We start from the raw sequence: 15,314 nt of genomic DNA, 5'->3' as shown, positions 1-15,314 counted from the left end.
ATCCTCCTGTCATAATCACATTAGCAGTACGTACGAATATACTGCGTCCTTTTCTATCGTTAGGCGGCCATTTAATTCCATTCAAGGTCAACGGATATCTGAGACCAGGTCCCCATGTGCAAATCCGTGCTTAGCGCGGCTCATCGGGACAAGTCCTGGACTTGTACAAGGAGTAGGCCCAAGCATTGGACCCTAATAGAACTAAGGTCTAGTCGCCTAGGTGCCTAGGGCTCGGCCATCATAAAAAATAATTAAATCATTAAAAATAATAAACCATTCAAAATAATTACTCACACTTCAATTTACTTATTCTCTTTGATATTTAGTCCCCTCATTTACAGGTCTCGCTGATGTCTGTGCCTCTCAGAGGCTTCTCTGCCCCTCCGAATGGGAAAGCCTCCCCTACTCAGCCATGGATTTGTCCTTCTATAGTCAAGTGGGATGCATATATCTCTTCTTTTTTTTTTTCTTATTTTTGCAGCGGTACTTAAGGTGGAGGGCTCTTAGTTGGGATTTTTTTTTCTTTTATGTTGTTGGTTTCTCTCTTCTTCTTTTCAAGTTGTCAACTCTCAATCCATGGGGCTCCAATGGTTTTTGTTTAGCAAGTGGGAGGTGAGGCAGTGGCTTAGTTTTTATGTTGGGTTGCATGTTACTTCCCGTGATTCAGGCTGAGGTAACCGTCCTAGTCCAGAGGATGAGCTCCTGGTTTCCTTTCGTTGATTCCTCCCTAGCTTTGGTTTTGTTATACTTGCAGAGCTTGTTGTTGGTTGTCTCTTATTTTGCCTTCTAATGGGTTGCATGTTGTCTCTCTTGATCGTGGGTGTGGTAGTTGTCTCGATTAGAAGGTTGAATCCTCATTTTTTTTATGATGACTCCTCTACAATGTTCTTGAATCTGCGTTGTGATATGTTTTTCTATCTCTTGGAATAGCTAACAGATTTGAACTTTTATTTAATGGTCTTCGACAATGCTCTAATATGTATTTCATGTTTTTTCTTCTTTGATGCTTTGCTAAAGTGTCATTTTACTTCATATGGTTCTTCTTTAACTGGCTGATGTACCAAATTAGAAGTGGCGCTAATTTCACCTGTTTCGGATCCAAATATTCAATAGGTTCAAGTTTTTTTAGTTCGAATTAGGTTTTCAGGATAGACTTTTCTTTTTATTCCTTTGTATCCTTGGCCTGTTTGATCATGGTTATTTGTTTGGGTTTGTACCCTTTTACATCAATGAAGCCATATTTTTGAGGAAAAAAAAACCACCTTGGCAGGACTTCACAAAGTCGCAGAATTTTGGGGATTTTAGGGCTTATAGACGGAAATTTCAATCAGCAGCAGCGCCGCCTGCGAGGATCTGATTTGGATACTTTTTAGTTCCGTAGCTGGCCCACATATTACAGGCCTTAAATGAGCCCAAATCAAATAGACATCGAGACCTAGGAGATTGCTCGCCGGCGATTTTGTTCTCTCTGTGGACTGATCTGTGTAGGTAATCAAGTTCAGGACCACCGAGCAAAGTTTGGTGCAGTGATTTATTACTTTCATGTGGACTAAATGATTTAACAGAATCATGTGATTTCAAGCTACGAAGATGTGATCTAATCACCTTGTCTTTATAGCAAAGTCTTGTGTAGCTGCCTAAACTTTGCCGTTTCACCAAACGACAGAACTCAACAAAAACAAATTGCCCACTTGCTTTCTTCTCAATCCTCTTATTGCCACAAATCGATCCTTCCCATTTCCAACTCAACTATTATTCTTTTGCTAATAACTTTTAGTTTCCTTCAGCAATTAGCAATTCTCTATCATCATTAATAGGTTGCTTATCTGCGTGAATGGTCCTACCATGAGATGCTTCTGCTGCTAATTGACATTAATCATCTGTCTTCATTCTCAACTTCAAATTTTGTATTGAAAATTGAAATCTTCTAGTTTGATTTGCTTGGAACATTGGGTTGGTGCTCAAAATTTATTGTTTACCCAATTTCTCATGTAAAAAGGTGATTTAGAAATCTAGAATATATATTCCCTCATCCCAAATCTATGACAAACTCACCTGCCTGTTCACATGTTCTTCACCATCCAAACCTAAATACTTCATCTCACAACCCCACTCAGATCTTCTTTCATTATTACACTCACCAGCCTCTTGCTCTTTCTAGCAAAGCTCTCTGTAAAAGGGAACCTACTCTTTCCAGATCAGCTTTAGACTCCCTTTATAAAGGTTTCCCCTGCAAATCTCTTGGCTTCACACTCCCCCATCTCACAAAATGTCTATCTTCTACTGAGTTCATAGCCTAGGTACCTAGCCTGAGTCTCAGTTTCCAATCTTTAGTTTTTCTCCATTTTTATCAAAGAATGAGACTTGCCATCTTATTCATTGTCTTCCTATTCCTCTCATGGCTAAATTTCAGGGGCTGGGCTTCCAGTAGTAGGGACACTTATGTTAGAGATGCATGTAGTGTGACCAGGTATCAGAATCTCTGTATCCATTCACTAGCTTCATTTTCACGAATAGCTAGAAGAAGTCCTAGCAAGTGGGCTCGGGCTGGGGTCTCGGTCACAATAGGTGAGGCTAAAAACGCTAGTCAATACCTCAACAAATTGAAGAAAAACAGACTCGTCAAAGGCAACAGAAACAGAATTGCCCTGTCAGATTGCATTGAGAACTTCCAGGACACAATTGACAATCTTCACAAATCGCTTGGTGTACTCAGGAAACTTGACGCCACCAGCTTCGATACTCAAATGGGAGATATAATTACATGGATGAGTGCTGCACTTACTGATGAAGACACTTGTCTGGATGGTTTTGAGGAGCAAAACACTCGCACACAAGTTATACAAGTCCTTCAGAACAGAGTCACAAGAGTCACCTATATTACCAGCAACGCTCTGGCTCTTGTCAACAAACTTGCATCTACTGGTTTGGGAAGCTCTACCAATTAATCCTAATTTAATACCAGATCCTAATATTATTGGAATAATTAAGCCAGCCCAATATCTTCCAGTTGTGTATGTTCTGTTCTTATGTGAATCCATAAGCCTTTGCAGTAATAGTACTTGTTTATTATTAAAGTTTCAGACTTTTTTCTCGGGCGTTCATGGGAGTGCAATGGGGCCCTGACCCATGAAAATGGAAACATTAAGTATCGAACAACAGACATACGAGGACCCTTACATTATCCGATTGCAATCTAGGATCCCCATGCCATGTGTATACCTGAATCAGTGTCTAATGATATTATATTGACTGCAGATATTTTTTTTCAAGGGAGAAATTGGAGGGGGTGGAAGAAAAGGATCGCTGGTGTTGGCGTGGATCATCTGAGCCATTTGTGAAATATTCATAAAAAAAAAACACAAAAAGTCTAAAATGTCAGACAAAGGCGTGGACTGCTTAGCTACACAACTGCCCACAAATTAGCCACCGTTCACGTCACAGTCACAGTCACAGTCCCACCAGTAATATTTGGGTCTGCAGTGAGAGTGGAAAATAACCAAACTGATATTTTTCAACACAACATGCAAAAGGAAGGGTATTATTTGGTCTTTTTTCAGTTTCCAACGATTTTCTATCGACCTGTTTTGAAAAGACATTAAAAGTCAAGCTTTCGGAGGATGAGTCACCACTCTTCTGCAAGGGAAATCAATAATCTGCCAAGTCATTGATTTGTCGGTGAATTTGGTCATCTCAAGTTAATTTCTCTACAGTTTTTTCTCTGTCATTTCCGAGCCATGTGGAAAGAAAATCCAACTGTCTGGTCCACTCCATGGAAGCTGACGTGTAACGTTTATTAATTTCCAATAACTAGCTGTAAAAATATATCTATTTATAGTGCACTTAATAAAAAGAAAAAAAAAATTATGAAATTCGTAGACAAGATTTGATGATGAACTTCTGGAAATCGTAGGGACTGTACTATATGACAGGTATGGGACCATGTAAAAAATATTTTTTTTTTATCAATGGAATCTATTCAAGCATTCTATCTAAGTAAACATATCAAGGAAAAGTTATACAACTGCTTAACTTTTTAATTAAAAAATAAATAAATAATACCATAAATCTCAACTTAAGAGTTTTTTTTTTTTAATACAAACCAAAACTTTATTTCTAACTTTTTTTTCTACAAAATTTCGGCTCAAATTCTGCGCATTAAATTAATTTCACAATTAAAACTTTATTTATTTTATAAAAAATATTTTTTATATTTTTTTAATATTTGAAATATTCAAAAAAAATTAATTAATAAAAATATTTTTTTATCAAATAAAATTAAGTTATTTTAAAAATAACAACTTTATTTTAAAAAAAAATTTCTACACTTTAAAAAATTTCTTTCATTTATTTTTAGAAAATAACTTCTATTTAAAAAATATTTTTCATAACAAAATTATTTTTTAATAAAATAAATTTTTTATTTAATTTTAATTTAAAAACTAAAATTTATTAATAAATTTATATATAAAAACTTTAATAAAAATTTTAAATTATAAAAAATGATAAAAAGAAAATTTTTTTAATCATTTTTTCTCTCGATATAAAATAGTTTATATTAATAAAATTTTCTGAATGTCTTTAACATTAAAAAAATATAAAAATTATTTTTCTGTGAAACAAAACGGAACCTTTGTATGTTTTTATATTTCAGTTTTTGTGAGCAAAATCCAATCAAATTATAATATATTGTTAACAAATTATGCAAATTTATAGAAACAAATATTTATTATATAGTTCATTTTTCCTTTTTCTATTTTAAATAATATTTCTAAAATTCATGTGCTAGTGAAAAATAATTAATATATTATATAAAATCAAATTAATTTAATTGAAATAACTAGATTCTTTAAAATTTTATTTCTTGATAGAGTAAATTAAAATTGAAAAGTAATGTAATCTAATTAAAAAATAAAATTTTCAATAATATCAATTTCTATAAAAATATTTTGAATCTTAATTAATAATGAATTATTTTTAAAATATGCAAAATTACTAAGAAATGAATTTTTCATTTTTCATTTTTTTAAATAAAAATTATCAATATTTTTAGAAAACTGAAAGGAAACGGTTTTGTTATAAAACTTGATTTTCCGATTTTATCTTACAAAATTGATTGCTTTCATTTTTTTATCCCATCTAATAACATACCACTTTCTTTATTAACATATTAGTTTATATATTTCTTAATATATTCTCATTTAATATGTATTAAGAACAAATTTTATTAGTTTTAAAAATAAGCTATTGATATAAATATTTAATATTGGTGATCTAAAATCTAGAAAATAAGATTTTATAAAGGATTTGATAAGTTTGGTTTAAGAGAATGATGCGTCTCAGTGACGTATAATGGCTTCATTGCCATTGGACCACATGTCTCTGCCATACGGATACGGTCGCATGAAAATATCAGATATCTGCTCCATACGTAACGACCATTTAATTCTCCCTTTTAGCACGCGGGTTAACCGAGCAGTTCGAAGTTGAGCCAGTAATTCTCATTTTGCTAAGCGTCCAGACCGGGTTCGGAAAGAGAATGCTGAATTCTGAGAAAAGCCCGACTTCAAGAGTGAATGGGCTAGATCTTCTCACTCGTAGAACTTTGCAGGTCATGAGCCGGCTTTGTCACTGTGTATTCGGCCTCTCACAAAGATAGTGAAAGATAGTAAAACACAGCAGTCATCAGATATAATAATTTTTTTGGAGAAATAAAATTCACCGGCTGTAATTAACAAATTTAATTTTACATGGACGAAACAATGCTGTCGTCTTCCTTTTTTTTTTTTTTTTTGCCATTTTGAAATAACAGTGCTGTCAAAATACAAAGTTTGTTTTCTGTTATTTGAAAATTTATTTAACACAAGCATCATTGTATTAATTTTAAATTCATTTCGAAATATTATTTTAAAATACTTTATATTTAAATTAAAATTTTTTACCATATAAACATTAGTTAAATCTTATAATTTTTATATGTAAGATTTTTTATTTTTCCTTTCTTATAACTTCTTATTTGTTTAAAGCTATTTTTACAACACTGATGGGTGAGGAGCTTTGCTGCACCTCTTCCTTTTATACTTAATCTTTCTTCTAAGTTGCTTCTATTCAGTCGCCAACCTTCTCAATCCTAATCTCGTTACATCCACTGAACTTGTAGTCCTGAAAAAAATGCAATATACATTTTTAAAATTAAAAAAAAAAATCTAAAAATTGAGAAGATAGATTCTATATTTAAAAGAAAAAAAAAATCTGTAGCTTTTTAGTTCGATAAGGAACTGTCATTAATTATATTAAAGCTGTTATTTAAAATAATCTAAAACAATCACTAAATTGAGAATTAAATTTTTTTTTTTAAATGGGGATTATAATTGGTGATTGAAATAATAGAATCTGAAATCTCTCAAATTTATTCAAATGCACTTATTATGAAACCAAATATGTGAGTGTCGAATATTGAATTATTAAAATACTAAAAAAAAATTTTCAAATAATTAAATTATATAATAAATAAATAATTTTTTAAAAGAATTTCACATTAGAGTTGAAATTTTAAAAATAAAAAATAAATTTTTTAAATTAAAAAAATAGAGAATAAAAAAAATAAAATAAAATGAACAATTAAAATTAAATGAATTAAAGAGTATTGAAGATGAATAAAGATTTATTTGATAAAAAGATTAAAAAATTTAATTTTGTAAGTATAAATATTTTAATCGATTAATTTTAAAATAAATTTTAATTAATAAATTTTTTAAATATTTAAAAATTTAATAGTATTTTTTATTAATATATAAAACTATCTAAATATTCTTAGATAATTTAAAATTTTTCAGGAAAGCTCACACCCGATGGCTCCACCTGGCTCTATCCTTAAATATAACCATATTATTAACTTTTTATATGAATTATATAACTAAATATATTTATTTTAAAAATAAATATTTAGTTTAATAGAAATTTGCAATGTAACTTTTATTATAATATAAAACTTATATAATATTTTATATGTAAAATGTATTATCATGGTAGTCCGATGATATGTTCGGAACAATATTATATTGTGGTTACAGAAATATGTAAGAAATAAGATATAAGATGATAATAAAAATTTATTACAGTCGCTTCGACATAAGTTAATATTTTAAAATAAAAATATAATAAATAATTTAAAATTTTAATAGTGTGAGAGATAAATATAATTTTATTCATATGATCGTTTTTTTATACTTTAATAAAATTAAAATAAATATAAAATTGAGGTAAATATATGGAGATTTAATAATAATTTTTTTATTATATATAAAACTATCTAAACATCCTTATATAATTTAAATTTTTTCAGAAAAGCTCGCATCCCCATGGCTCCACCTGGCTCCATCCTTGAATATAACCATATTATTAACTTTTTACATGAATTATATAACTGAATATATTTATTTTAAAAATGAATATTTAGTTTAATAGAAATTTGCAATGTAATTTTATTATAATATAAAACTTATATAATATTTTATATATAAAATGTATTGTATATAATATTGATGAAATTATGCTGATGACATTGTTAGAATAATTATGTGGTTAGAAGAAATTTGTAAAAGAAGAGATGTAAGGTGGTATATTTTAAAAAAGTTGAGATAAATATAATATTTTTTAAAATTTTAGTAATAATATCACCGATCAATTAATAACAAACACCACTAATTAATAGATTAGTGATTCTTTCTATTTCCTTTCATTTCGTCTAATTTCGTAGAATTAGCTAGTGTTTTTTTTATTGAAAAGTTGATCACATTATCTTTAAATTTTTTAAAAAATTTATATTTATTTCAATTTTTTTATAATATAAAAATAAAACGATAATATAGATAAAGATATATTATTTCTAATACTATTAAAACTCTAAATTATTTATTATATTTTTTTATTTCTTTAAAATATTAATTTAAGTATTGAAATGACTTTTGTAAGCAAAATTCCATCAATATTATTACCATATATGTAAATTTATTAACTACAAATTTATTTTATCAAAATCTGATTATTGTTATTGTTCGTTCATATTATTTAAATTTTTTTAATTGAGGTAATACTTAAAATTTTTATTAAGTATAAAAAATTATTAATAAAATATATAATAACAATAATCAAATCTAAATCGATAAATATAATAAAAAAAAGTAATTATCTGAATTTGTAAATTCAGATGTTAGAAAATTGATGATTAACCAATGGTAAAATTATATACACGAATTTAAAAATATATACGAATAAATTAAAGTGTCTACGAAAATCAAACCCAAGAATGGGTTTGTTAAATGCATATATCAATCTATTTGGAAATTATGACAAATAATCCAAATAAAAAATTAGTTTAATTTCATAATTTAAAATAAATATAATTTATTTAACGTCGAACGAAAATGCATGTGCTTTCTCACGAATCTCTCTTTACTTAAACTTGAATATCTCAAAGGCTCTGATCCCTATATATTATAAAGTATGAGATATTGTTGCTTTGTCTACGAAAAGATGAAAATTTAAGGAATGTTGAAGAAAGTGTTACAATTACGCGGAGTGGTTTATGGCTTTAAAAGAATGAAAGAAAGCAAGCCTTATAAACAAATAATAATAAAAGGATAAAAAAAAGCATATGGTTGAATTTTGAAAAATTTCAGATTAAATATTTCAATTTATCAAGAGTAAACAGTATTTTATTTAAATCTATTTAATTAAATTAATTTATAATTTTAGTTTAATTTTAAAAAATTTAATTATTTTAATTTGATTAAAATTTTAAATTAGAAAAAATTTTAATAAAATCAAAATGACTTGATTAATTAATAATATTAGAAATATTAGATTTTAATTAAAATTAAATTATTTTAGTTGAATTTTACAATATTAAAAATAAAATGTAAGTACTAAAAAAAATAATTAAAAAATTTAATTGAATTAAAGTATATCAATTTAATTTAAGTTAATTTTTTTATAATTTCATTTAATTTTTTTAAATATTTAATTTTAATTTTAAATTTATTTAAAATCGAATCCATTCAAATCGATATCCGTTTGAAAGAAAAAAGGGGGATGGAGGGCATATAATATAAGTGCAGCTACAAGTTAGGTTAGCCATAAAATGTGCGTTTAATTCACTCCAAGCTTCCACCAAACTGCGTTTTGAGTAGGCAATTGCAATTGCAATTGCAATTGGCTCTCTCCTTGACTTTTCAATAGCAAATCCCACACCAATATATAATAACACACCTAATCTTCACTTCAGCATTCCCCCACCCCCCTTCCTTCTCCTTAAAGCCACAACCTATTTCTGATCATTCAACATTTTTACTTTTCTTTTTAAAGAAAGACGAAAATAGTATTAAAAAAATTATAAAAGAAGAGTGATATTTATTCATTTCACCCTTTATCCAATTTTTTGTCAAACATGTTTTTATTTCTTTAAATAATTAATATGCATAAAAAATAAACTTAACAAATTACTCAATTCAGCTTCTATTGCTTATTAATTAAAACACTTTAGCATTACTTACTAATTCGATATCTAAAAAATTGTTTTTAAAAGCAGTAAAAAATTAATTTTTTTTTAAATGGATAAATAAAAATTGAGAGAATAGAATCTGAAATTTCTCAGATTTATTTATATGCATTTTATCACCAGATTAAGCTTATGAATATATAATAAATTAATTTTAGTGTGTATAAATTAATTTAATTGTAATAAAAAAATATTACTATATTTAAATATACAAAAATAACAATATAAATAGTAGTAATATATTTAGATAAAATCTAAGCTTTAAAATATGATGACAATAAATGTAAAAAAAGAAATTAACAACCTTATCTTCATCCAGAAAAGGAAATCAAACAAAGAAATGCAGGAAAATTAGGCAATGAATTTAATGCAATTAGCAACTTAGGTCAAATCTTTAATTTATTAAGATGATTTGGATAAAAAGTATTATTACATTACTTAAATTCTTAAAATTTATAAAATACACATCTATTTGTTTTTCTGAAAGATAAATTGAATGCCTTAAAAATGATTAATTTTTTCTATTTTGAGTGCTCTAAATATTTAAAAAAACGTGTAGTTCTTGCTCTAATGATCCGACTTAGAAGGCTAACTGCTAAGGCATGCACCCAGTTCCTGCGCTTGTAAGCTGCAAGGTCAATTTTTTTTGTGATGATTATACCATACATAATTTATAGGCCAAGCATGGGATGCATTTTCTTTTTCCTTTTCCTTTTCTTTTTTTTTTTTAAAAAAAAACTCATTTAGAATATATATATATAGTTGGTTGATTGAAGAATATTCTGAATATAATAATTAAATAGAAATGAAAAGCAATATCTTTTTACGGAATAAGTAAGAGTCACCATTTAATCGGTTCGATTTAAAATTAAATCGAACTGAATAAATTAAAAATTAAAATTTTAATATTTATAAAAACCGAATCGAATTGATTTTGATAAGAAATCGAATCGAATTGAATCGATTTGATTCAGTTCGATTCAATTTATTTGATCGGTTTCAATTTTTAATAAATTTTTTATTTTTTACACTTTATTTTTAATATTTTAAAATTTAATTAAAATATTTTAATTTTAATATGATTTAATTTCTCCATAATATTAAAAATAATATATTATTATCGCTAATCAATTCGATTTAAATTTTTTTAAATTTTTTCTCATTAAAATTGAATCAAATTAAAATAATTAAAATTTTTAAAATTAAAAATTCAATCGAATTAAAATAAAAAAAATCAAATTAAAATTTTAAATCAATTTAATTTAATTAATTTTTCAATTTAAATCAAATACTGCTCACATCTCACAATAAACTCTATGATTTATGCGGTAAAATAAATTAATAAAATTTAGATAAATATTTAAATAGAATTTAAAGGTAAATAGGTGAATTAAAAAAATAAATAATTAATGAATATTTTATTTTATAAAAAATAATAATTTTTAATTAAATATTTCTATTTTATTTATTTGCTATAAGATACAATTTCTTGGTAAAAGACTTTTACTTGGGTAAAATTTGCATAATGTAAGTATTCTATAAGATAAAAGTAACTTTTAAATTATTGAGCGATTCGAATTATCGTGAATTCAACAAACATCAAAATGAGTTTTATTTATTTTTTTATAATAAAATTAATTTATTTATAATACGAAAATAAATTAACTGAATATAGGTAAATATTTATCTATAATTTAACTTGCGTTAAAGGTTTGCTTAACGAAATTAAAAGTAAAATATAAAATAAAATAAAATAAAATAAAATAAAACAAAACACAACACGCCAACTTGTTAATGAAAATATTTCCATTAACAAAAATTAATTAATGCTACCAAATTACCAAATATTCGAATCCTCTCAATTCTCACCTAATGACAACCGTTTACTTTTCTAAAATTCTCACCAAAAAAAAGAGAGCAGCAGTATACTTGCGTGGCATTTCCGTAATTATATTCTCAAAGAAACCTTATTTCAATGCTGCTCTCTCTTTAAATAGCGAAACTCGCTTTCGCCAAAAACCACCGCAAGTTCGTAGCCGGTAACTCTGTTTCTGGCGAACGAGTCCTTCTGAACTCTTGAATCAATCTAAAACAAACCACAAAAGAGAGAAAAGGCTTTCACAGCGAGATTGGAAGAAGTTTTGTTCTTGATCTCTCAATTTCATTCTCAAATTTTAGTCACGAAGATGGGGTCGGAATTGATATTTAGAGGCCACGACGACACCCAACATGAGACCGACTCCTACTCGCCCAAGCCTCCCAAGCGGTGGCTCTCCTTTACCCGCCCAATTCGTTACATGCTCCGCGAGCAGCGACTCGTCTTTGTCCTCGTCGGCATTGTTATTGCTACCCTTTTCTTCACCGTCCTTTCTTCCTCTTCTAAGGCGCCGTATGTGCACCACCACAAATATGAGCCGATCTCTGATGCCCTTGCTCACTTCTCTAGCGAGTCAGCATCATCCAGATACAAATTGTACGAACCTCGCATGGCTGGGTTTGGGTCGATGAATTCGGGCGGGAAGATTCCGTTGGGGCTCAAACGGAAGGGTTTGAGAATAGTGGTGACCGGTGGGGCTGGGTTTGTTGGGTCACACTTGGTGGACCGTCTGATCGAAAGAGGTGACAGCGTGATCGTGGTGGACAATTTCTTCACGGGAAGGAAAGAGAACGTGATGCACCACTTCAAAAACCCAAGATTCGAGCTTATCCGGCACGACGTCGTAGAGCCGCTGTTGCTGGAAGTGGACCAGATCTATCACCTTGCTTGTCCAGCATCACCCGTGCATTACAAGCACAACCCGGTGAAGACCATAAAGACCAATGTGGTGGGGACATTGAATATGCTAGGGCTGGCGAAGAGGGTCGGTGCCAGATTTTTGCTCACCAGCACCAGCGAGGTCTACGGTGATCCTCTTCAGCACCCGCAGGTCGAGACGTACTGGGGCAACGTCAATCCCATCGGTGAGTCCTCTCTCTCTCTCTCGCTTTTTCAATTAAAATATTATCCGGCGATCGGGATCCGGCAACGTGTCAGCTCGTGAACAAGCTTGCGCAAGTTAGAAGTACAAAAGGCGCGATGCTAACGCGAGCTTGGCACGAGGCAAATGTTGGGAAGGCCTTGTCGTGTTTTGTCTTTTCAAGTGGCGGTGGTGGAGTTGGTGGCCGGTTCAGAATGCTGACTCTTGACCTTAGATCGGACACGGGATAATAGGGTCAAAGAGATGCGCAATTTGCGGGTCAAAAATCTGACGGTCGAGATTTTTTCATTTTTGAACTCTAGATCTGACCAAAAAGCTTTTTTGCTTAAAAATGTGACAGGTGTCCGAAGCTGCTACGACGAGGGAAAGAGGACAGCTGAGACTTTGACAATGGATTATCACAGAGGAGCAGGTGTCGAGGTTAGCAAATTTAAATCACCATTTTCGTTTCTTTTTTGCAACTTTGCCACATGAAAATGTCAGTTAAAAATGTGATCTTTATTGATACTTTATATAATTCACAGGTCAGGATTGCTAGAATTTTCAATACCTATGGGCCCCGAATGTGCATTGACGACGGCCGTGTTGTTAGTAATTTTGTTGCTCAGGTCGGTAGAAGTTTAAAATGATAAAAATATATGTATATATTTTTTTCCTGTGGAGTTAGCAATTGACGAAATTGGGGGGACATTCATTGCAGGCATTAAGGAAGGAACCTTTGACTGTTTATGGTGATGGGAAGCAGACAAGGAGTTTCCAATATGTTTCTGATTTGGTAAAAAGTCCCTTTTTAATTCCTCTCTTTAGAGATGCTTTATTGCCTTTTTTTTTTTTGGCTTTCCTTTTCTTTTCCCCCTTTGTTTTCGAATCCAAATTTCAAAGTGAAAGAGTGAATCTTTAGATTGGACATCATTTGAGTATAACTTTAGCAGACGTTATGAACTAATAATGTATTCTGCTTTTGCATAGCTAATGCCTCTGGCATTTGGCATCGCAACTTTGCCCATTTTTCACTTACACGTGATGAGGAAGGACGATCCAATAATTAATCTCTTACTTTCACTTGCAACGCATACATAACAGATATCTTTTTACTCAATTCTGTAACTTGGAGTTAAGTAGCAGTTACCACATGCATACCATTACCCAAACCAAATATAAACCCCAAGTGGGCCTCCTTTATAATTGTCCGTGGGGTATGCAGTAGGTATGGTATTGTGCAGTTTGGTTTCTTTTCTTTTCTTTTTTAAAATAATTTTATTAAACAGTTCATTTGTTCATTGAAAGCGGGATCCCTTTGTGCCCTTTAGCATTTATAATTGACATTTCCTCTCATTATTTTATTATTCAAAAGTAAATGCGTATGGGTTGCTGAGCCTTTTGAAATGCCTTGTTTTTTCTACCAAAACATGTTTTGATTGAATCCAATGGATTTGTTTTAATAGTTTCTGCTGGCAGTGCTCGAGATTTACACTGCTGTCCTGTTGTATTTATATTCAAAAATCAGGTTGAAGGTCTGATGCGTCTTATGGAAGGGGAACATGTGGGACCCTTCAATCTTGGCAATCCCGGTGAATTTACCATGCTTGAGCTTGCTCAGGTAAGTTTGTTTTTCTTCTGCTTCATATCCCTATTTATCCATTTAAGTACCATTCCAATTTCCTTTTTGGGTTTTAAGTCAGCATATTTAGATATTGTCCTGGACAGACGCATTCCATGACATTGATCATCTACACTGTGGTTTAAGATTTGTGACCATCAGCTGGTATTGAGATACATTATGATTACCTAGAATCAGTGTGCATGTTTAGACTAAAATAATGATAATTTTTCTTAATCAAAAAGCTTAATATGGGAATTCTTCTCTTTCTCTCTCTCTCTCTCTCATATTTCACTTGATTTACTGTACAATTGATGGAACCTTGTATGGGTCACAATCACTAATTGCTTTTGCAAGCATACTCAGCATGTCCCTTTTTGGTTGGTGTAGGTGGTCCAAGAAACTATCGATCCGAATGCTAGGATAGAGTTCAGGCCTAACACAGAAGATGACCCACACAAGAGGAAGCCTGATATTACGAAGGCAAAAGATATGCTCGGCTGGGAGCCCAAGATATCCCTTCGGAAGGGTCTGCCATTGATGGTATCAGATTTCCGGCAACGCATCTTTGGGGACCACAACGAAGCTAGCACCACTAGCAATATTTCAACAGCTTAAGTTGGAACTTCTTTTTTTTTTCCTTGAGCAGCAGAAGAAGCAACATAATTATTTGGTAGATAACCAATTTGTCTTTGCCCTTTAAAACAACAATACAGTTACAGTGGCAACAAAAGTACCAGCAAAGGAGTACCTTGTTCTATGAGGAAGGAACTTGGAGGTGTTCCTTGGCATTTATTTGGCAGTCAGCTTCATAATCTCCATGTCTTCTTTTTTCTTTTTTTGCGTGTAATTTCTCTTTGAAGATAATAGACAGCGAGTATTGCAATTAAAATTACTTTTTATTTTATTTTATTTTATTGATGCAATCGATATATGTAGCAGCATCAACAATGGCTTACCCCGTTCATTTACGGCTCTATTATCATACATAACGGTCTCTTCCTTATAACGGTCTCTTCCTTTCTTCAATTAAGGATTTGCAATTTGTGGTTTTCAGATGCACGAAAAACGAAATTACAAATTTAAATGCGAAAGACTATGAGAGTTTTTTTTTGGTCCCTGCAAATTAATATTCGCATTATATAGCTGCCATTAGTAGTAAAGTTTTATTAGAATA

General features: G+C 30.3%; 2 protein-coding genes across 2 annotated transcripts; both read left to right on the top strand.

Moving 5' to 3' along the window:
* The first annotated feature begins 2,005 nt into the window (after positions 1–2,005).
* Positions 2,006–3,083, top strand: LOC110614651 (pectinesterase inhibitor 6). Its single transcript, XM_021756256.2, has one exon. The coding sequence runs from the start codon at positions 2,358–2,360 to the stop codon at positions 2,946–2,948; it is 591 nt and encodes a 196-aa protein (XP_021611948.1). The 5' UTR covers positions 2,006–2,357; the 3' UTR covers positions 2,949–3,083.
* An 8,476-nt stretch (positions 3,084–11,559) lies between these two features.
* On the top strand, positions 11,560–15,049 carry LOC110615722 (UDP-glucuronic acid decarboxylase 4). The gene is made up of 6 exons (XM_021757769.2): positions 11,560–12,520; positions 12,878–12,957; positions 13,062–13,145; positions 13,238–13,312; positions 14,045–14,137; positions 14,528–15,049. The coding sequence occupies exons 1-6, from the start codon at positions 11,746–11,748 to the stop codon at positions 14,753–14,755; spliced, it is 1,335 nt and encodes a 444-aa protein (XP_021613461.1). The 5' UTR covers positions 11,560–11,745; the 3' UTR covers positions 14,756–15,049.
* Positions 15,050–15,314: the final 265 nt, after the last annotated feature.

Source organism: Manihot esculenta, chromosome 5 (assembly GCF_001659605.2).
Source record: "Manihot esculenta cultivar AM560-2 chromosome 5, M.esculenta_v8, whole genome shotgun sequence".
Taxonomy (NCBI): domain Eukaryota; kingdom Viridiplantae; phylum Streptophyta; class Magnoliopsida; order Malpighiales; family Euphorbiaceae; genus Manihot; species Manihot esculenta.
Note: the sequence above shows the minus strand (reverse complement) of the source record. Positions and strands in the feature narration are given on the sequence as shown.